Below are 22,655 nucleotides of genomic sequence, written 5' to 3' on the forward strand. Positions count from 1 at the left end.
GGCAGGCGGCGGAGGCGAAGGGAGCCCCGTGACGCCGCCGAGGCCGAGGCCGAGGCCGCCGTGCTGCGCTGCGTGCGCGCCGCGGGCGGCGGCTGCCTGCCGCTCGCCTACAGGTGACGCGTGCGCATGCGCGGCGCGGGCGGTGAGCGCCGTGCCCACGTGACCCCACGGGCTCGGCGCGGGGGGGGGGCGTCGCTCCGAGCCGGCCCGCTGGCGCGTTTCGGTTTTGTGCGGGCTGCGTTTCATAACGTCAGAAAGGGCGTGGGGTGTCTTTATTCCATTTTAATGATTGCTCAGGGCAGTTCACGGAGAAGAGTTAAAGGACGTTGATGGTTGTATGAGGCGGGCAGGCGGTTGGCTTGTCGGGATGGTCTGCGTGCCGCCAAGCTCCGTAGCACGGGCAGAGCGACCGGTCGCCCTCTGAGGCAATCACCAGGATTCAGTTCAGTTGTGGTGTGTCCCGAGAAACAGGCGGCACGTGTGCTGGGAACCGGAGCAGCACTGGCCCCTGCCTGCGGGCATCATTCCCGGTGGCGCCCTGTCTCTAATATCCCTTTGGATAGAGCGGTTTTCCGCTCTCCTTTTCAGCTGCTCCTTTTCCTGGCGGCGTTCCTGCCCAATATGCAACATGAGTATCCACATGTGCTCGTCTCTTGTGATGAGTTAGTTGTGCAAGTAATATTTGTAGGTGTAGCTGAGTCAGGCCTATCCTTTATCTAGGCAGGATTGTGGCTTTGAACCTCTGGTAACTGCCTGGTGAAGCCAAGCCCCTCAGATTCATCTTGCTTAAGCTTATCTCCCACCATTGAGCAAGGCAGTGTTATGAGCAGAGGGTTTCACAATCTCAAAACCTCACTGAGAGCAAGTACTGAACTCACTTGCTGGAGGCCAGTTGGTATTAGCTCTGTCGGTGGCGATGGTTAGCGTGGAATTCTGTTAGTTCTCTGGCATAGGCAGCTAAGATGGAACCAGTGATGCTGAATGTTACCAGTCATACAGAGAAGGCCAAGGGTCCGGTGAGGATGCTGTCAGCTCCCCAGTTCAGTGCTTTGCTTGGTTTGAGCTTCTGCTGTGCTTGAACTGGAAACAGCCTGATCTGTAGGTGATATTTAGAGTTAAAAAACCCCTTCTAAAAACACCCCCTTGCTTCCTCCTCACCCTGTGAAAAGGAGAGGGAAAAAAAAAAAAAAAAAGAGAGCAAGTTTAAATTTTCAAGAGGCTAGCATGGATGTGATCTTGGAAACGCAGACACAGCCTAAGGTTGCTAGCTTGATGGCCCTGCGTAGCACTTAGTGATGAAAAGAGTCCGATTACCAGCATTCCTTGCTGACAGGTAGACTGTCCTGAGCTGGAGTTTTCTCATGTTCTCCCATATTCATGTTAAAAATGCACGGTCTGATGGGCATGGAACTGATGGGAGTTCTCACTCCCATCAACCTTCACGCATGTATGAAAACATGCTTTGTTTGTCAACCCTCAATTACTTTGTTTTCCTCAAGTATTCTGTGTGCCTAGCCAGGTGACTTTAGTGCAGAAGAGTCTCTCTTCAGAGATGATGTTCAGGCAGAACAGATAACGCTGACAGAGCTGTGAGAGATCCTTAACAAACGCGAGCGAGTGGGTCACTTCTTGTCATGTAGCCTCTGGGCCACTGCAGCCATCACTGTGATCTTCAAACTCTGGCAACTGGGTTTTTCCTGCATCATCCTATGTTCTTTGCTTTTTTTCTTGCAGTTTCATATCTATCTCTGACCTACACCATCAACAGAGCACACCGTGCTGCAGCCACCTGACCTGGAGCACTAGAGAGTTTAAGGAATGGGCTCATCAAGGGCAAGGTGCTTTATCCGTCCAGGGCCCCTTGCCACGGGCTTATCTGATCTTGGTTGGCTACTTAACAGATGGAAGGCAAGAGGACAAAGAGAAGCTGGTAGATGGTTGCCTGTATGTTAAAGACAATACTGGGATAATCCCCTGTGAGGTACGTCTTCAGTCCGATGGATTATGTGTTTATTTCCTCTTCTGGGAATTCTAGGTAGGGAGAGAACACATTTGTGATGCAGGTGAGAAAATAGCAAGTTCACCTTCGAGGGAAAGGACAGACCATGCCAAATTTGTCTTTGCTAGAACTGCAAATACCAAATGCACTTGCTTGGGGAAAAGGAGACAGAGAAGCCTAATGTCCAGTTCTGTTAAATTCTCAGCAGTGTGAGGTAGCCTGGAAGTCCCGGAGAAGACAGCAGTATTCTCTATTGAATTTCAATCAGTAGATGAGAAATAACTGTGGACATTGAGTAACACAAACATGAGATATTTTCAGGAAATAAATAGCTTGAGGTGATAGTTGCTTTAGATTGAAAGCCCTCTTGAAATCTAGTAAGAGACCATGGATCACAGAAAGATGAGGGAAGGATGATGAGATTGTGTTTACCAAAGAGATGAAGATTAGGTGCAAGTGTGTCAGTAACACAGGAATGAGCATCAAACTGAAAACAGAGCAAAGAAAGCATGTGAGAAGATGAGAAAAATAGTCTGGAAATAAGTAAGCCTTGCAGTGATTTCAGTCAGCTTGCTGGGAGAGGGAGACTGGAACCCAGGAAATGCTAGCCCTAAAACTCAGCAAATCTATTTTAGTTTTATATCTGGAAGCACAGAATTTTTTTCGAAGTTGGGGAGTGGGCAGAAAACAGTGTTCTCATTCAGTGATAAATCCCAGCAATGGAACAAAAGCTCATGATGTGCACGGAAGATTAGCTTTGTATGTGCATGGCAGATTAACTTTGTAGGTAGTACTAGATTAACGCTGTAGGTAGCAGCGAGAAAATGTACTAGAGCTCATCTCAGATTATGGTACCCTTCATTTTTTGTCTTAGATCCTACATTTTGAGCTTGAGTGGCTGGAATCTCTGTTCCTCTTCCCAAGTTGGGCTTACATCCCACCAGCTGACCGGCACGCAGTGGGGTATTTGGAAATCCTGGGGGATCCGGTACCGGTAAATCTCCTCCCAAAGAAAGTGCTGGACCCCATTCCTGTCATCTACCCAGCAGCAGCTGAGCCCCTGCTTGCCTCCCGGTGAGTGTCTTGTTCACTGAACTGCGTCACAGTTCTGCTGCTGTCGTTCTGCAGCTTTACTTGCCAGCATCATGAGGAGCCCTTGGCTTAGGAAGAGCCAAATGATGCTTCTGGCACAGGTGGAAGTGAAGGAGTGAGTGGTGGAGATAACTTAAGCCAGTAAAGCCACTTTTCAGTAATCAGCTGCATTTTTCAGGAGTTTCTTGGAAGTTTTTATTGTGGGTCATAACATAATAAAATAATTTATAGAATCTTTCCTAGTATATTTTGGTAATACAGAAAGGATGAAAACATTTGAACTGAAATTCACTATTTTAATTTTTTAAACCTACAGCAAACTCAAAGTATTATTGAGAAGTAATCCTAGATTTTTATATTTAGCATTATTTAATAGTATGCTACTGCCAAATTCAAATTAGATTGCTACCGTAAAGACCCTGATACAGTAACTTGTCTTTAATGAAGGTAATACTTAGAGTATGTCAAAGTGTAGTCAATGGAACAGCAAATCATAATCAAGTTCATAATTCCAGGTTATGCTAGATAAAATACTATCTTCTCAGGCAAAGAAGTCTTAAATGTAGGTTGGTAACACCTAATAAAAGGTCATCAGACTGCTTTAGCTTCTTTTGTTTTAATTGAGTTTATCTGCTTTTGAGAAACTTACTTGAAGCAAAAGTATTTGGTTTCGCTCAACAGAATTCTCTGAACAGGGTAATTATTTTCTAACAGTGTTTGCTGCTAGGCTCTTGTTAAACTAAAGCTCCTCTGCTCGTCCACGTTAGTTTTAACTGCTCTGTTGTAGCGGTGTGTCTGTACACCAGAGTTTAGTGAAATCTTTTTTTACTTTTTTTTTTTTACATAATAAATGCGTCACTATCTAGACCCTGTTTTTTTTTTGTTGTTTGTTTGTTTGTTTACAATAGTGAAAATACAACTTATTGCTGCTTAGGGGCCATATGTTCTGCTGAAGGGTTGTATGTGCCCCAGCTGCACAGCCAGATTGCTAAGCAGACATGATGCAGTGGCACTGAGTTTTGGTTGCAGCACCTCTCTGTGCAGTCTCTTCTCCTCAGTAACAGTACCTACGTTGCAGCAAGCCTCCTGGAAATGCTTTCCTAAAATGGTAGCCCTGAGGTTGCATATAAACCCTTCCCTGTGTAGTGGGAGGAATCTTTTTCAGGATGTGTAAAACAGATAGTTGTTAAAGAGCCTTTGCATTGAGTAGTTGCTTCAGCTCTCTGGATGCTGCAGTTAGAAAAGAATTTTGTACCTTATAACCCCTGCTCTGAAAAACAAAGCTTACAGACCTTCTGTCAACTTGGGACGAAATCCTGGTCACTGTAAAACTCGCTGGTCAGTGCTTAGAAGCTTAATGACAGATTCTTAAGAAGGGAATTTTGTAGATCTGTCAGGCAAAAATAGACTTTAAGTGGAAATGTTTTCCTATGGACAAGTTTGCATGATTGGGGCTCTGCTTCAAAGCTTCAGGCTGCACTTGACCTTGATTCTGCTCTGTATTGCAGTATCTCAAAATCCATGCTGTAGATTGAAGCACATTTCAGGGGAGTGACTTAAGTTTAGATTTCTCGGTTAGCAGTATTGACAGTCTTCATGTTTACCTATTTGTTTAGGAGTTATCCTAAATGCAGAACAGTAATGGTATAGTTTTGAAAACGGTGGTATTTTTATCTGATATTTTATCTTATGTTAAGGTTTTTATCACTGAAGCACAAGTTCTAAGGCTGTATCTTTCCACCTAGCCACATTTGACACCTGGAGAGAAATTAGGTAATAGAGCATGTTTCCTGGCACCTTTTCTCTGCCCCACTTTTGGGGCCAAAGTACTCTGACCATCCTAGATATATTGTGGTTTCTATCCTATTAGCCGAGCAAACTCTAATCACAGACACAAGCTGTTTTATCTTTTTTATCTCTACCTGTGATCACCTGGCAGCTACAACCAAACCTTTAGCCACACCGTGACAGGCTGCCAACAGCTTTAGCCTATGCTGAAAGCAGGGCAGCACTTGAGAGGCGTGATAGAGAGCCCCTCGCCGTGGTTAAACAGTAGCTTCCAGGCATGACAGAAGAGTGTGAGGGCAGGTTAGGATATTACTGTGCTCTGCTTGCCGTCAGTTCCAGGAAAGACAGTAAAGCATTCCTGCCCTCTATGCCCTCATATAAATGTAGGAGGAAACAACTGACTGTTGATCACAACTGTCTCTATCCACCGTCGGGGGGAGATTTCGATGCGATCCCAAGCGCGAGATACAAAAGACAAATGGGGTCAAATGCCATACAACCTGGTGAGCTCTATTCTCGTAATGGCAATAGGAGAGAGAGAAGAAGAGAAAGGGGGGAAAAAAATATATAAACAAGCAAGAGGGAGAGATGCAGCAAGGTTAGTTACCACCACCACCAGTCCAGCTACGTCTCCTTGACTCTGACTCAGTGCAGGTGATGATCTCTTGGAAGAGAGTTGAGAAGAAACAGCAGCTCCTCTCCAGGGAAGAATACGTAGTCCTTTTATTGTCGCAGTTCATGAAGAGTCCACCCACTTTCTGGAAGTTTTGGCTTTGGTGCTCCTCTTCCTCCCCACTAAACTGCCTGGTGGGCACTGCTGAGCATTGTTAGGGTCTGGAGCTGGTCTTCCCAGGAAGTCGTAAATTGTGCAGAGATAACACACCTCGAGTTGATATCCTAGTCCTCCCAGAGACAGGATACCAAGGCCAAGACTTCGTCAGTTGTATGGAGATAAACCCCTGGAGCTGATATCACAGTCTTCCCAGAGACAGGATGCTGAGGCTAGGAATTTGTAAATTGTGTGGCAACAACGTCAAGACAAACACAATCCAAAACAGGCTATTACGGCAACCTCAGTGCATGTTTATTCAGAATCATGTAGCATTGCACGTGAGTGTATGTCCGTCCACAAGGAACTGTGTAACAGCTTCAACAGTTTGAAGCGCCACAGTTACCGCACAGTAATCAGAATCAAAGTTGCCAGGTTTAGGTTCTGTTGCTGTGCTTGGTTGCTCTTTTTGTATGTGTGATGTGCCCAGCTTCCTTGGGTGTTACTGGCTGTATTGAGTATAAAAACAAACTAGTGGAAATTAAACATTTATCAGAGAAGAGATTGTGAGGTTTTTACATAATTGAAAATTGAATTGTACAATGGAAAGTATCCACTTAAAATATCCAATTTAAATGCAGTGATTGCAGCCATTTACAGATTACAGATTTACGGATGTGTTATTAAGATATGTATCTGGTTGATTGAGATGATAATTTAATGACTTGACTGATAATATCTTTAATGCTCTTCCTGGTACTTGTGTGTATTGAGGTTTTGTTATCTCCTTGGAAAAGTCATAATGTTACATAGTTTTTGTCTGAGAAACAAGAATATCTTTATGTATAGAATAAGTGCAATGCTATATTTAAATCCAGTAGGAGTAGAAATGAAAATGTGACAAAGAGAAATGACAGAAAAAATGTTTTCCTTCCCTCTCCTTTCCAAACCCTACCTCTCCCCTACCCTGCTTCTGCTTTAAGTTTTGCTGGTCTTTAACCGTATGCTAAGACTGTTGTTGCTCTCAGGCCACCTTTGTTACTTGACTTAGAGCTTCCACAGTGTTGCACTGTATGGATCTGCAATATCGAGTTCTTTCATCGCTGGTTTTGTTGCTTCCTCCATTTCCTCCTAGGATTCCATGTAAGAAGAGATCAAAGCTGAGTGTGGCAGGTGAGCTGGCCAAACTCAGCCCCCTCCTTTGTATTCGCCGCAAGACCTTCTTCTTTCTCTTTCTGAAGTGCTTCGTTTCAGCTGTTGGGGTCCCTGTGCTGGTGCAGGTGAGTTCTTGGAACTTTGCCCACGAATTTACCAGCTGTATCTGTGTAGATTCTGATTAATTTGCTCATAAAGGCTTGCCCTTGACTTCTCATTTTGCTTTGTTCATTGCTCTACTATTGACACTATCTTTTTAAATCCATATAGCTTACAACAGTCCTTGTGCATAAGTCTAGTGCTATACCATGCAGAAATACAGACCTCCTCCCTCCCGCAGTCACAGCACCCCTGAAGAGTTTGCAGATTCCCACTATTGGTAGAGCATGATGCAGTTGTCATGACAGAAAAGATTTTGGGGTGGGTTATCACCCAAGGGAAAAAAACTCTTGAATACAGGAGATTCTCACGTTGTTTTTGGTTTCTCTGCTCCAGAAACCCAACCAACTGGCATGGCACCATGTCCTTCAGCTGGACCACAGGTACATAATAACAGGCCTGAGCGTGTCCAGTCTGAAGAAATCTGGGCAAAGAGTGTTTGTCACTGGTGTCTCTTCGTGCCTCCTGCCCTACTGTGCCGAGCAGGTGAAGGAGCAGCCCCTGGACAGTGCTTGGCAAGGAGAGGCCCCACAATCTGCTTCCCTTGAGGACTCTATGCAGTTCAGTGACTCCTCAGAGCTAGGATTTGAAGAGGAAAGGCCAGGATCTTGCAAAGAGTCCAAGATCATCTCATATGTGGTAAGAATTTGCAACGTTAGCCTTTATCCACTTGCACAATTGGGACTTCAAGATCTCCTGACCTGCAAGATCTTCTTTGCCTCACAGATAGTCTTCTCTGTGACCCAGGCCATTGAGTCTCTTATACTCTAGGACTCTGTACGCTCACTTAACTTTGCTCTTTGATAACATTATTAGTAGCTTAACTGTTCAATTTCTGTTTAGGGGACTGTCACCAAAATACTCAACGCCCAAGCTGGTCTCTTTGAATTAGATAACAAAGTCTGCTTGTGCCTTGCTTACCAGCAGTTGTTGAACTCTGCACATGGACTCCGACCAGGAGCATGCGTGAAGGTAAAGTTTGAGTCTTGATAAGAAATCAGGCTTTCAGAGAATAAGATCCAGGCCCTGGGGATGGCTCCTGAGTATTTGGAATATACTTATCAGGAATGCTACATCTTGGTCAGCAAATGCCTAGCACAAAATCTGAGATCTAAATGGGCTTGGCCGTAGGAAGTTGAAGTGATATTTACAACATTCCTCCCTAAGGAATCTTTCCAGTGTCATCTTTCAAGGCCTGTTGGACTTATCATAAATCCAGCGGGGAGCCAAGGCCTTTGGTGTGGGGTGATAGTTTTGGAGAATGGACAGCCATCTTCTCTCTCTTAAGTTGTGTTTCTTTGTTTCTTAGCTCGTCGATGTCCACCTCCTACAGAAACCCCTGGTGTCCTTCCATTCCATTGTACTTGGTGCTTGCCTGAACAGCGCTGTTGTGCTGAAGAGTTTTTCAAGGCTCAGCACCTTCTACCAGCCAACTCTCTCTTCAGGAAATATCTACTTGCAGATGCTCTTCCACTATAATCTTGGCATGCCGCTCTACCTCTGGCTGGTGAGCCTCCTGGAGACATTTGTGGAGAGGTGAGGACAGTCCTTCTGAAGTCAGGCTACAAGGAAACTTATTTTGTCGCCTATCTGGGCACCTCTGGACCAGGTGTTCAGAAAGTTATACTATGCTTGAACCCTACCAATGACAGCAGCAATTGCTCCTAGTTTGCTAGCATAAGCTTAACATGCATCTGGATTTCCCTTTCTCTGGAAGTCCAGTCACTTGTACCTTGCAATTGCTCTTGCCAGGAAATCCTGTGTGTTTTTTCAAGTGCGTGTGTAGTAGGCCTGTTATTCTCTGGCAGCTGCAGTGTCCCAGAGCATGTGCGCACCTATTTCTGCCTGAGAGCTTTGTCTTAAAATATCTTAGCCCTGTAGGGATGTGAACATGCACCTTCCAACCTGGTTTGCCTGGCAAATCAAGGTGGCCACTGTGGCTGGAGCTGGAAATGATCAGATGACAGCCAGAACAGAGACCTGTAGGTACTGGCTTTTGTGAGGAGCCAGCTGTGAGCTGACTTGAGATGTTGCCCATTTATTTGGTATTGGGAGCATCTGAAGAGCTTGCCCTCCCTGACAGCTGCACTGTAGTTTGTTTGAGCTACAGCTCTAAATCAGTTTCTGGGTTTGCTTCTAGGTTCTGTTAGTGAAAATATTTGAGTGTTCTGGTTGATCACTGTAACCACTGCCTCAGAGCTGTAAAACAAGCAGGTAAACATTTAATCTCAGGCAGTTAATAGCGTTTTAAAGAATGCACTATCTTCCTCTGTTCTCCTGCCATCATGATGTTTTTAGTACATTCTGTAATGAAACAGCTTCAGTTCTGCCTCTGGAGTGAGTGCTTTTTCACTTAATTTCTGTGTGATTGCTAAGTCTTTCTATTGCTTCAAAATTGTTCTGGGGAATTAGTTACTATGTCTTATTATTTGACTTTGTCTTCTCTAAGTAAGCTTTTGACTGGCAATGTTGCCACTTCCAGGCATGCAAAAAGAGTAAGCTAGACTTCTGAAAGGAACCCAGTAGAAGGAAATTATGAATGAGAGCAAATTGTGTGCATTTTATTTTGCCTTGTGATTTTCATCCTGTGCAAGAAAGCTGAGCTCACCTAACAGGAGTAATCGGACCAAGCGAAGCCAAAATGCGGGGAGGTTTGTTTGTGTGATTGAGGGGGAGATTTGAGAGAGATTATCTTTGGGTGGGTTCTTTTGTACACCTGTGTTTTGGGATTTTGCCAGTCTCTCCATTTCTGTATATCTTGCTATTGCTTGTCTGGTTGCCTGACATAAATGGACATTGCGCTTAAATCACTTCTTTATTTTTTTGTTTATTTTTTTTAATTATGTTCTTTTTACATTCTCCTTAGATCTGTTCCCGTATTTGCTTGTAACAAATTGAAAGAACCCCTGAATTATGACAGAGTGAGGGGAAAAAAGAAAAGAAAAACAAAAAGTGAGGACTACTAATGCCTCTAACTTTTAATTTTTTGTTTCCAGGTTTTCCTGTTTCTTTGGACGCCGGCGATTGTTGCGTAGCTCTGTGCACCAAGACCGTGGAGCTGCTGAGAAGTTCATTGTCCCCCTACTACAAGGAATGGTGTCAGGCAGAGAAGAAGCGAGAGATATTTACAACGAAATGCTAGCAAAAAGGCACCAGTGTCCGCTGCAGCAGGTGGGACAGCTGCTCTGCTGGCTGCAAGCTGTTTCCTGTTTGTTTGAGGGGAAGAAAATCAGTTTGTTCTTGTTCCTTTCCTCCGCACGCTTAGTATCAGACTCTGGACCCCCCATGCCAGGCCCCATCTCTGTATAAAGTGTATTGCATGGCACAACAGAAGAGCTGGGACGACTTTCGTCCATCGCAACTGCTGTCCCCCTCAGAGGTGCAGCACATGGGCACCCAGGAGCTGAATCGCAGGCTGGCCTGGTCCTACTGCACGTTCTCAGCAGAAAGTTTTCAGCCCCGAGTGGTAAGTGCCTTGTTGCCCTATTTGTCTGTGCACTGAGAGCTCCTTGCTGTCCCCATCCCTTCTGGCATGTGTGCTCTCTAATGTCCTATCTGGTACATGCCTGTTTCTCTTAGGGGTTGACACTGCTTTTCTTATCTGTGGAGTACTGAACACAGGCTGATTTCAGGCTCCTGTTCTATGCTGATTGATTTGTAGCGTACAAAGCTGGGAATTGTCTGATGCTCTTTGCAGCTTCCTTTCTGTTGCAGATATTACTGGGCGTGCTGAGAACTTTCTCCAGGAGCAGCTCCCTCTACCTGCAGGACAAGAGCAGCACACTTCTCTGTGTGATATCCCATAAGGATGGGAGGCCCTTTGCCAATACAGCTCTTATAGGTATGTCCAGCTAAGCTAAACTTGGGCACGCTGGGATTTTGCTGTTTTGCAAGAGGAGATTTGGTGCAGAGATGCTGAATTGCCACTGCCTGCCCTTGTGGCTTAAAAATGAGGAAACCAAGCTTGCTTTTTGTATACTCTCTTATTAGCTCATCTCTCTTGTGCTTGCAGGTGCTCTCTTGCAAGTGGAATCCTACCAACTTGTAGTGGAGAGATTCCTTAAGAGTGATTTCCCCTCCTGGAAACAGCTGGAAAATCTAGAGCATGTAAGGGAGAAAAAAACCAAGTGAGTACCTTTATTCATCGCCTACGTAAAATCATTACACTATGCCAAGGTTACTTAGGTCTAGAGTTAATTGCTTACCCGCATGGCATTTCAGTACCAAAGCAACTCCTTTGCTTCTCACAGGACAGAAGATCTGTATCAGCAATAAATCCATCTTCTCTGTTTTGTTCAAAGCAGCTGGCAGATGCCTTTTTCTGAATACCCATTGGGCAGCCACAGCTGCTTGGATTGCAAGGCTACATGTCAGCAACAGGGAGTGTTACTGCTGCTGCTTCTTGTTTCAGGGTCTACGTGCAGTTCTACTTTGAGGATGCACTAGTTCTCCAGGCTCCTGAAGTACAAATCCAGGATGGTCCTAGGAGCAAAACCAGCTGCTCTTTGCGGAAAAAGGATGATGGCAGCTCAGCATCTGAGCTGGAAATTCCAGAGGCAAAAGTGCTGAAACTGGAGAATGCCAAGCAGGATATAGAGAGAAATGAGAGCTGTCAGAGTGACCAGAGCAGCAGCGGGGAAACCAGCTGCATCTCTTGTCTGTTCTTGGTTACCCAGAAGGAAGGTCTTGGGTTACGCAATTATCAGCTACGCGGAGAAGAATGTGCAGAAGGGCAGGAGCTGCAGCGCAGTTTCCAAGCCACAGTGCTGTGGTTGGGCAGAGCTCACTTCTGGAGCCCTCACAGTAAAACCGTGAATCTACCAGAGCTGGAGGCAACCAACAATCAAGGAGAACAGGACGTGACACAGCAAGAAGTGAGGCCTCAGGAGTGACTGGGGGCGTGGAGGGATAGATAAGGGTGTGAGTTGGCTCCTGAAGGAGCCTGTCTGACAATTAAAGACCCCGATTTCTAATCAATGGGAGGATGTTTTTTGCCGTGGGTACCGATGTATGTTTACGCAGGTAACTTCCTGTCACCCAAAGGGAGTTCTGTCTCTTCTCTGTCAATTTGCTGTAAATGCATCTGCTTTCCCCTGATGGTGCTAACCTCACTTCTTGCACAAGACATCCTCTGCTGGGCGTGCTGTTTTTTCTGGGGCTTTTTTTGTTTGCTTGTTCTCTACCTTTTTGCTAATATCTCTATTCACTTTTTCTCACATCTATTTTTTTTTCTCTCTCCAGGTCCTACTGCTTTTCATGGGGAAGTCACTGCAATGGTTTCCACTTCTGCACTTGGACGGGCTGTATCGCCTCATTGTCCCTCACTGCTCGGTAAGGGAAGGGTTGTCTTGCCTCAAGCAGAATTCTTGCATCTGGGAGATGAGGAGCCACAGAACTGACTGAGCTCTTTTGAGGCTTGGAGTTCACACTCACCTTGCCAAGGATCTGCTTCAGTTCTGTCCTTAGTCAATATCCTTGAAGCTGTGAGTTCACTGTGTGAACTTTATTTTACTTTATTTAAATCTGTTTGTCTATTTTAACCATTGTTTCTTAGTTGGCCCTCTTCGCCTCTACAGCTTTCATCTCCTTTGCCTGAGTGATTTTCTTCTTTGCCTTAACCTGTCACTGTCCTTCCAGGACTTGGAAGTGTTTGACAAACTGTGTCAGCTACCAGCACAGTTTCCACCTGTGCCAGCAAGATTCCGGAATAGATCGGGCTGCCCCACATGCCTGCCTGTGGCAGATACCTGGCACTTGCACCATGAGACGTGGATCTCCTGTCTGACTGAGCGCCAGGTACGCAGTGTCCTGTTGCTCTGAGTTTTCACGGGTGACTTGTAGATCTTTCCAGAACTAGCTCAGAAAACTACAGATAGAGAATGCTGTGTGGACGAGACCATTCTGCTGTAAGCTCCGTCAGATGCCATTAGGGGGCTTGATGTTTTTCTGCCTTGGAATTGATTTGAGGAGGAAGCAGCAGTTGTTTGGTGTAAAATAGTTCTAAGCATTTAGAATTTGTCATCATTCAAACTGGTGGGGCATAGCTATAAACTGCAATCATTTTGAGTCTGTCTCCTTCACTTCTAGCTGGTACCGAGGTCACTGCTGGCAGGCGTGGAGCAGAGAATTTCTTCCATTCCAGAAATACTTAGGAACAGGTACATTGGATCACTTCAGCTTTAGAGAGTGGGGGAGGTGACACAATAAAACCAGAGCTGAATTCTCTATTCTGGGAATATTGTTTGGTTGGGGTCATTTGGGACTACCTGTACACAGGAAGATCTCCAGTTTCTGAAAAATAAAGAGATTGTAGATGGTAGGACTGTACACAACAAGATCATATTTGAGCTATTAATAGCATGTACTAAGTGCCCAAGGTCTCTGCTAAAATCCGGTCAAGATGGAAGCACGAACAGCCATCAAAATGAGGCTCTTTATTTTTTGTTTTGATTTTTTTTTTTTAATGCAACTTGCTCAAACAAGTTCCGAGTTTAGAAACTTTTCTTAACAAAGGATGTTTAATCTGGGGTGATCTGCCTCTACCTAGCGAAATCTTCACTGGTGCCTCAAAGTAAAATGAGTTCTCCTCTGTCTGGCTGCTTCATTTCATCATGGAAAATGAATAGGAATTAGGCAGAAAGGAAAGCTGTGATGTTGGCCCCCTTTTCTTCTTCATCACTGAGCCTGTAGACGCAAAGGGAGGGGGGATCAAGGGACCTTCCTGGACAGGGCATGATGCAGCAAGCTGTCCTGAGTGCAGTATTTCAGGTGCTCAAGGGCAGATTTCCCTACAGGCAGCAACGTGGACTGAACATCACGTTGAGCCTGTCACAGATTCATGCCATATTTCTGAGGGAAATTGTGCTGTTTCTGCCCCCAGCTTCTGTGCACCACTAAGCTACAGTATTGTGATGGGCACATGACCTGTTTTAGCCTTTTTGCCTGCTGCACTTACCTGTTGTTTCGGGGCTTCCTTGTGGAGGGGCAGGTCAGTTGTGTTGGCCTGTCATGGCTGGAGAAATGTGCCTGTAGCTTGCTGTAGGGCCAGGCATGGCCAGCCAGCCCTGGGGAAGTTGGGTTCAGCTTTGTTCCCCTCTGTCCTTTGTAGCTGCAATCTGGGCCAGATCTTTCTCTTCTCCCTTTGTCTTTAGACAAGATCAAACCCCTTGATTCTGTTCTGATCTCAGATTCACAGGTTCCCTCGTTTCTTTCCCTGGTGAAATAGTGGAGAGGAACTTGTGTGCCTCTCCCAGGAATGAGAAGCCATCTACATCTCTCAGTCTCCTACAGCAGAAAGGTAAGGAGGCAGCAGCCCATGTCAGGTAACATAGGTAATAATTCTTGCATCTTTACTTTACAGGAGGCCAATGTACTTGGCTAACTGTGCTTGTATACCTGAGATTAGGTGGAATTATGGCAGGATTCTGCATCCCGTGTCATGATGCGGGTCTGGGAAACTCTGCTTTCTCTGTGTGTAGTGGAGCAGTGATGGCCTCACTGTCATGGGAGGGAAGATAGCTCTAGCAGAGTCAGGTCAGGGTGGACTAGGCTGCTGGCTGTGTGTGAGCTCATGGTGGCTGTGGTTGTGTGTCCCCTTAGGGAGCCTGCTGGCCAGCGATCACAGCGTGAAGCTCAGCGTCTCTGTTGCCCACAGCTCCCCTGTTGTACTCGATGTTTACATGGCTGCCACCTACTTGCAGCATCTTTGGGGTTTGCTGCCTGGGGCCAAGATCCTTTTCCAGAACTTGGAATGCAAAGTCTCAAGGTACTCCTCTCTTTCCACCCAGCCCCTAGCTCTCACCTCTGTCACTGCCTCATAATCTCTCCTCTCCCAAGGATCTGGCACTTTTCTCTCCCTTGTCCTTACCTTCCTGTGTCTTCAGCTTTTAGTATAAATGATTTTCCTACAACATTATGGATTGTTACAGGAAAATAGCACCCCAGCCATTCCAAAAAGACTAGGTAACTTGATTTCTACATTTTTTTTGACATTTACCCTTTTTGTATTGCAGATTCAATAATATCTATTGCACATACATTTCCTCCAGCTGTATAAGCGTCATGTCTTTGCCAGCTTCTCACTTACCTCTTCCTTCAAGGTGAGTCTAGGGTCTCTCCTTTCACTGAGGCCTTTCACTGTCCCACTGTTGCAAGTTTGTCACCTTCTGATCTCTTCTAGTCTTGCAGGAGAATCCTCATCGCCTAATTTAGTGTTTCTGTCCGACTTGCAACTTCACCTACAAAATGTGTCCCAGGCACGGATTTTGTGCCACTTGTCCTGTGTCCTGGCTCTGTCCCTGCAATGGGTTTGCTCACTTTGCAACAGCATCTTCAGAGAGGTACTCAAGCTGCCACAGGGATAGTATGGGAGGAGCTGTGCAGGTGTCTCCTCAGACACATCCTTTGCTACCATTCAGAAGAAACAGTTCCTCTCCCATTTCTACCATCTTTTCTTGCAGAGTGTGAAAAGGACTCACATAATAGAAAGCGAGCAAAATGGCAAACTATTAGTAGTGTGCAGCTGATACCAGGCAAGGCTGCAGCCAGAGCTGGAGGGAAGGGGAAGGTTTTGGGGGGAGAATCCTGCTGTGTTAGAGCTCTGCTGTCCCTACGTTCACTGCTCTTGGGTTTCGTTGCTGTTTTTCTCCCCATACAAACTCTTCCCAAGATGCTCTTTGGAAGGAAATCCTTAATCCAATGCCTCCTTCCATAGGAGGCTTAAAAGAAGCATAGGCCTTTGCCTTCTCTCTCACATAGCCCCCCATGCACAGCTGTAGCTTTACTCTTCCTTCAGGGGAAGTGCACCCGGCACAATCCACCCTGCCCATCGCACATAGGAGTGAGACAAGCCAGTGCACGGTAAGTGCTGTAGAGGCTGGAAGTGGGAAGCGGTGGGAAGATGACACCATTTAAGGGCGGGAAAGAAAGGCAGGCCGAGGATGGGCAGTGGTCGGAATAACAAAGGTAGATGTTGAAGTTCATCTTCCCGTGAACAAACCTTCTCTCTTCACTGATATCTGTTTGCTCATGAAAGAGCAAGGCCTTGTCCTTCTGACCTCCTTCCGCTTTGAACTTGGCTTGTCCTGTCTGTAGGGTGCTGGTGGAAGACGGAACAGGCGAAGCGCTGGTGCTGTGTAGGAACCAGCACGTAGCAGCAGTGCTGGGTCTGGGCTCCCTTGAGTGGGAAGCTGTGCAGAACTGTGTGCAGAGCAGAGGCAGAGTGTCCATCCAGCACGGGGAGGCTACTGGAACGGGGGTGAGTAGCTTATTCTGGCAGTGACTTACAGCGTGCTGGCCCAGATTCTCTGTTGGGCTGGGTTTTCCCTACTTTGCTACAGGCATTCCTGTGGTATTTTGTCTCCCTCCACAAATTCACTGGCAGCAATCTATCTCCTTCCTCAGTGTTTAGAGGAAACCGAGGATCATATCGCCTGCTACCTAAGGAGCTTGTGCAGGAGTCCTCTCATCTGTCGCCCTATCCTGCTGGATTTCAGCCTAGACAGGAAGCCCTCCAAGATCCTGCAGCCTGGTAAGCACTGTGGCTTGTGTACTGCTCAGCTTGGGAAGGAAGGGAGGAATTGCCCTCACTAGTCATGATCTTTTGAAGATCATGTAACACAGTGTGTAAGGTCATGGTGCTGCTGGTGGAAAAATCACATGGCCCAGTGCATCAGCTACCTGAACAGCACAGTTCAGTGATTCATACTATGTAAAAAAAAAAAAAAAAAAAAATCTGTTTCCTCCAAGGCGGAAATTTGGTGGCCAAATGCATTTATCTGCTTTCATATTGCATTCATTAATCATCCTGTCCTCTGTGGTTTAGCAGATGCCATGCAGCTGTTGCAAGGCCTTCCCTTTCCTGCCGCCAGTAACTTTCACAGTGCTGGAGGGGACCAGGAGCCCTGTGCAGAGTTGTTACAGCTTTTCTCCTTCCACTTCTAGCTCCACTACAGCTGAGGAATTTTCGGTGCGGTGAAGTGGAGTTCGTGTCGCAAGTACCACCTCGACCAAGCCTGCTGTGCCTGAATGTGGAAGAAGTAGAACAAAAAGCCTTATGCTGTCTCAACAGTGAGAGAATTAGGAGGTCATCTAACTGCTGCTGAGTGTGAGGCACTGCTTAACTCCTCTGCCAGTAAGAAATATGGAGAGTGTTAATAATGTGGAGAAACCTGAGGCTGGCAGCTTTTTATTTTTCTCCTTCACATTGAAGAGCGCAGGGGCCTGTGAGCACTGAGCCAAGGTAACCAAGAGGCTGCTGTGACTTGTGGAATTCCTGAGTGGTCATTCTGGACCATTGCGGAATTCCTGAGTGACCGTTCTGGTCACCTGGACTTCATTTTAGGGGAGATATGTTCAGTATCTCCCACATGGTAACCATTGCTTTGGGCCTACAACACACAGCGTGCATATATCGTGTCTGCTTATTTACAAGATATTTACATATTTTGTGGAAATAAAGCTATTAGAAATACGATTTAATATGAAAACATATATTGTATTATTTAAGGTTTCCTTACCTGTATGGGGAGCTGACACAGAATGTGTATCTGTGGTTTATGAGACAGGTATTTTGCAGATCACTTACTATCTTCATGGGAAGCTGTATAGTTTCCGGAGGAACTTCTGCTTAACTCAACTGGAACAATTAGGCAGTGATTTTTTTTTTTTTTTCAATTAAAGCATTTCCTTCCTCAAAAACAGAGGGGAAGTGAATAAATCACAGTCTGGGGACCAAATCTCACTAAGTAAGTGTGCCTGAGCAGCATCCTATCCTGTTTCTGCAGGGTGTAGATCACTGATGTTCGCCTCTGCTCCAGCACATGTTTTGTAAGTCCACTCATCCTGCAGTGCTCACACTGTGCACCTCTGCACCTCCTGCAGCACACACACCACAGACCTCCACTTCTCCTGCCTTCTCTTTGCTGTGGACCTCCACTAATTCTACAGGGCACAGGCATCAGCCCTTCCTCCAGCACGCAGGTTGTCAATGTCTGTTCCTCCAGCGTACCGGTCATGGATGTTGGCTCCTCCTCCATTGCACAGGCCCCAGACCACCACTTCTCCACAAGCACACAGTCTGCAGATGTTTGCTCCTCCACCACACAGGCCCACAGGCTGTGGACCATTGCTCTTCCTACAGTGAACCTACAGGTCCTGAACATACGCTCCTTTTACAGCACACTGCCCGCAGATGTTCGCTTCTACTGCAGTTCACAGGCTCCAGCTGTTAGCCACAGCCGTATGCCTCTTCTCCAGCATACAGACCGTCATTGTCTGCTCCTTCAGCATGCAGACCATGGATGTTGCTTCTTCTACGTGCAGACTATGGGCGTTCGATATTTCTGCACCACATAGATCACACACATTAGCTTCTTTTTCAATGTGCATGCTGCGGGTGTCTGCTCCTCCTCCAGCACAGTATCCGTGGAAGTCAACTTCTCCAGCTCAGAGGCTATGGACATTGGCTGGACTTACAGTGTGTGGGCCCTGAGTTCAGCTTTTCCTCTAGCACACTGGATCTGGATGTCAGCTCCATCTCCAATGGACAAGACACTGATATCTATTCCATTTCCAGTGCGCAGCATGCAGACATTCACCACTTCTCCAGCACATGCACCACAAACGCTTGCTCCTCTGACAATGGAGATAAGGCAGACATTTGCTCCTTCTCTAGCACGCTTTCTTCTTCTTTGCTGCTTCTCCGGCTCCCAGTGTCCCATGCCCACTCCTTCTCCATAGGGAAGGCCCTGGATGTCCACTGCTAATCCAGTGCACAATCTGTGGATGTGCAGTGCTTCTCCAGTATGCAAGCCATACTCTTCATCTTAACCTTAGTACTCAGAATGATCTGAAGTGGCTCTGGAGGCCAATAGACCTAGTGTGGGCTTAAACATAAATGTGGTCCCAAAAGCAATCTGCTTATAACTCTGCATTTCCTTTGGCATGCCCTTTTTGTCCACTCCACATGGACTACTAAGTGTTATCATTCTCTTAACCTTAAACCTTATGCTAGCTTTTAGCCAAATCTCAGGTCAGCCTGGAGGCTGAGGCCACCTGGCCTAGTACTGGCTGAAGGGCAAGTGATGTCCTAGAATCAATCTGGATGTAGCACTACCTTTCCTTTTGGCATGCCCTTTCCAGCTCCACTCCCCATGGGACTTCCTCTCTCTTAACCCAAACTATAACCCTAGTATTCACCCAAATCTCCTGTGGGTCTGTAGGCTGAGCCCACTAGGCCTGGTACTACTTGAATGGCACATGATGCCCTAGAGCCAATAATGGTGTATGGCCGTGTTGCGTTAGCATGCCATTTCTAGCCCCGCTGCCATTGGGACTCCAGACTTTCTCTTCATCCAAACTGTAAGGACTCAGAATTATCTCAAGTGGCTTAGGAGGCCAAATAGGTCTAATGCTGGCTCAAAGGTTAATGTTATCCTAGAAGCAATCTGGATATAGCGCTGCCTTTCCTTTGGTATGCTGTTTTTAGCCTCTTGTCTCCATGATGCTCTAGCCTCTCTGCCTCTCTTATCCCTAATGTAATCCTAACCCTCAGGTAAATCTCAAGTCAGTCCAGATGCTGAGGCTGTGAGGGCTAATCTTGGCTAAACAGACACTGTTGTCCTAGAATCAATCTGGATATAGCACTACATTTCCTTTGGTATGCCTTTTCTAGGGAGATATGATTATGAGGAAACATCTTGTGTTGCCTGAGTATGATCCTGTGCAAGGTGTTCTAGATAACACTGCTTGAGCAGGCAGAACTGTCTATAAGGATTTCAAGGTCCCTTACAACCTGAAACGTTCTGTGATTCTTATGGATAAGGCTTATGGGACAGACCATTTGGGGTGACATTGTTGTGGCTCATTGCTACAGGTCACAAGATCAGGAAGAAGCACATTCATTTTCATATTTTCATTATCTTTTTTTTTTTTTTAATTATTCTCTCTTTAGCGCTCAAGAAGTATATTGTCACGCTGGTAATTTTAAAATGACTCTATGTGATTAGAACGGTTGCCACATCAACTTGTCCTTCATGCTTATTCGCTCCACAACTGGCATGTTTTACATGTTGAAAGGAAGCAATGATGCAACAACAATTTGGGAAATCAATATTTAGTAAAATTTCAGTCAAGCACAGCATCAAGAACTGAACTTCCAAGTTGGATTTTTTTTTTTGCACAAGATTGAAGGATCATTTTTCATTGTATGTAACATTTGTGCTTAGAATCATAGAATCCTTAAGGTTGGAAGAGACCTCTAGAGATTAACCCCCCTGCGCACACAGGGTCACCTACAGCATGGGACACAGGGCTGCGTCCAAGTGGGTTTGAAAAGCTCCGAAGGAGGAGATTCCACAGCCTCTCTGGGCAGCCTGTTCCAGGGCTCTGGCACCCTCACTGTCAAGAAATGTTTCCTTAAGTTCCTGGGGAACTTTTGGTGCCTCAGCTTGTGGCTGTTTCCTCTAGTCCTATCACTGGCCACCACAGAAAAGAGGCCGCCCCCTCCTCCTCACTGCCTCCCTTGAGGTATCTATAGACACTGATCAGGTCCCCCCTCAGCCTCCTCTTCTCCAGGCTGAACAGGCCCAGCTCCCTCAGCCTTTGCTCATAGGGCAGATGTTCCAGGTCCCTGATCCTCCTTGTAGCCCTGCGCTGGACTCTCTCCAGCAGCTCCACATCCCTCTTGTCCTGGGGAGCCCAGAACTGGACACAGTCTCCAGATGTGGCCTTACCAAGGCTGTGTAGAGGGGCACAATCACCTCCCTTGATCTGCTGGAGACGCTCTTCTTAATGCACCCCAGGATCCCGTTGGCCTTCTTGGCCACCAGGGCACACTGCTGCCTCATGGTCATCTTGTCATCCACCACGACGCGGAGGTCCCTCTCTACAGAGCTGCTCTCCAGATCAGTCCCCAGCCTGTACTGGTGTTTCTGGGGTTATTCCTGCCCAAGTGCAGGACCCTGCACTTGGCCTTGTTGAACTTCATGAGATTTTTAACCACCCAGTTGTCCAGTCTGTCCAGGTCCCTCTGGATGTCAGCTACTCATCCCAGTTTGGTATAATCAGCAAGCTTGCTGAGGGAGCACTCCAGCCCTTCATCCAGGTCATTGATGGATAAATTGAACAGGACTGGGCCAAGGACCGACCCCCGGGGGACACCGCTAACTACAGGCCTCCAACTGGACTCTACACCACTGATCACAGCCCTCTGAACTCTGAATTGCTCACTGTGCTCATAAGTGCTTGATGCTGCATGGGACAGTGAGTGATTCTGAATGGAAATTCTAACAAAATGACAGGTTCATTTTGTCAGTACCAGTTCATATGTCACTGAAGCAGCCTTACAAATGTAGCTTTGGAATTGTCCTGAAAGAATGAAATTGCTGTGGTTACTACTGATGAGAAACTTCTTTTGATGGTAATCTAATTTAGTACATCTCTTCATTTCAAAATTTTATTTATTTATTTATTTATTTATAGAACTGTGTCCTATAAATAGTCAAGTTAACAGAATTGCCTTTTAAGATTACAAAGGGAATCTGATAAGCAAAGGATCTTTCTCAAGCTCCTTCCAAAAAGACATAGTTAGGTAGACCACTTGTTCAGACTGCTAACATTGCCGCCTGGTAAATCGTGTTTGCGTATCTGATTGCACCACAGTACACACAGAAAATAAAAACATGCCATGTTCTTTCAAGAGTTATTGAAAGGTTTCTTCCCACTAAAAACTGTTTTATCTGTGAACAAAAATTTGAAAGCATGATCAGACCCCGCCAATCTGGCATTCAGCTTGAGTATCTAGGCTGGCTTCTAAGGGAAGATATACCCCATGAGGAAGGGAAAGCAAAAATGAACACATAAATACTGAGGAGCAGGCTTGGCTCTGGGCACATACTAAGCAGACCACTACCTACTTAGTTCTAAGCAGCAGGCTGTGCAGATCAGTGAAGTGGTTTATGACTTTCCCTAGCAGCACAGCCCTGGAAAAACCAAGGTTAATACTGCTTCCAAGAACTGGGAAAGGTCCAGGATATAGCACTGTTGCTGGGAAGCTTTATTTTATCTCCATCCCCTCATTCTCACAGTACTGAAAATGTGATTCATTCTACACTAGAGTCTCATGCTTGCTGTGCTCATTAAAGCCCCTTACCCACATAGGTGAAAATCTGGGGAACTCCTACCTGCATGAAGGAAGGTGATAGGGGAGAGGGTTCATCTTACCTCTAAATGTTTCCCTCATGGAAGTTTATTTGGAGTGGGGCTCTCCAGGGTTTATGGATATATACATATATATATATATATAAAAGAATATATATATATAGGATATAAAGGATCTCTGTCCATCTCACTGAAGTACAAAGAAAGATGATGCTAAAGTGTGAAGTTTCAAACTTACAAACCCCTTGGTGAAATAGTAAGGATGCTGTTACACATTTCTCTCTGCCATCCACTCCTGGGGTGACTGCTTCCCTAGCACCAAGTGTGCTTTCTTTCTTTCTTTCTTTCTTTCTTTCTTTCTTTCTTCCTTTCTTCCTTTCTTCCTTTCTTCCTTTCTTCCTTTCTTCCTTCCTTCCTTCCTTCCTTCCTTCCTTCCTTCCTTTCTTTCTTTCTTTCTTTCTTTCTTTCTTTCTTTCTTTCTTTCTTTCTTTCTTTCTTTCTTTCTTTCTTTCTTTCTTTCTTTCTTTCTTTCTT

The 22,655-nt window shown here is 45.8% G+C and overlaps 1 protein-coding gene across 1 annotated transcript in view; it reads left to right on the forward strand.

The window, feature by feature from the left end:
- Nucleotides 1–17,237, forward strand: part of CTC1 (CST telomere replication complex component 1) — a 19,199-nt gene extending 1,962 nt beyond the window's left edge. The window contains exons 2-24 of the mRNA XM_026050336.1: nucleotides 6–113; nucleotides 1,693–1,981; nucleotides 2,874–3,073; nucleotides 6,784–6,928; nucleotides 7,299–7,601; nucleotides 7,806–7,934; nucleotides 8,272–8,498; nucleotides 9,959–10,133; nucleotides 10,228–10,428; nucleotides 10,677–10,803; nucleotides 10,975–11,089; nucleotides 11,374–11,836; nucleotides 12,204–12,293; nucleotides 12,600–12,758; nucleotides 13,050–13,120; nucleotides 14,150–14,259; nucleotides 14,562–14,727; nucleotides 14,975–15,061; nucleotides 15,142–15,301; nucleotides 15,757–15,821; nucleotides 16,056–16,218; nucleotides 16,365–16,491; nucleotides 16,905–17,237. Coding sequence (XP_025906121.1) covers nucleotides 6–113; nucleotides 1,693–1,981; nucleotides 2,874–3,073; nucleotides 6,784–6,928; nucleotides 7,299–7,601; nucleotides 7,806–7,934; nucleotides 8,272–8,498; nucleotides 9,959–10,133; nucleotides 10,228–10,428; nucleotides 10,677–10,803; nucleotides 10,975–11,089; nucleotides 11,374–11,836; nucleotides 12,204–12,293; nucleotides 12,600–12,758; nucleotides 13,050–13,120; nucleotides 14,150–14,259; nucleotides 14,562–14,727; nucleotides 14,975–15,061; nucleotides 15,142–15,301; nucleotides 15,757–15,821; nucleotides 16,056–16,218; nucleotides 16,365–16,491; nucleotides 16,905–17,065 — 3,841 coding nt within the window. The 3' untranslated portion in view covers nucleotides 17,066–17,237. The remainder of the gene's footprint in view (nucleotides 1–5; nucleotides 114–1,692; nucleotides 1,982–2,873; nucleotides 3,074–6,783; nucleotides 6,929–7,298; nucleotides 7,602–7,805; nucleotides 7,935–8,271; nucleotides 8,499–9,958; nucleotides 10,134–10,227; nucleotides 10,429–10,676; nucleotides 10,804–10,974; nucleotides 11,090–11,373; nucleotides 11,837–12,203; nucleotides 12,294–12,599; nucleotides 12,759–13,049; nucleotides 13,121–14,149; nucleotides 14,260–14,561; nucleotides 14,728–14,974; nucleotides 15,062–15,141; nucleotides 15,302–15,756; nucleotides 15,822–16,055; nucleotides 16,219–16,364; nucleotides 16,492–16,904) is intronic.
- The last annotated feature ends 5,418 nt before the right edge of the window (nucleotides 17,238–22,655 follow it).

The sequence above is a fragment of the Nothoprocta perdicaria genome, unplaced genomic scaffold (assembly GCF_003342845.1).
Source record: "Nothoprocta perdicaria isolate Ctin4 unplaced genomic scaffold, notPer1 scaffold_68, whole genome shotgun sequence".
NCBI lineage: Eukaryota > Metazoa > Chordata > Aves > Tinamiformes > Tinamidae > Nothoprocta > Nothoprocta perdicaria.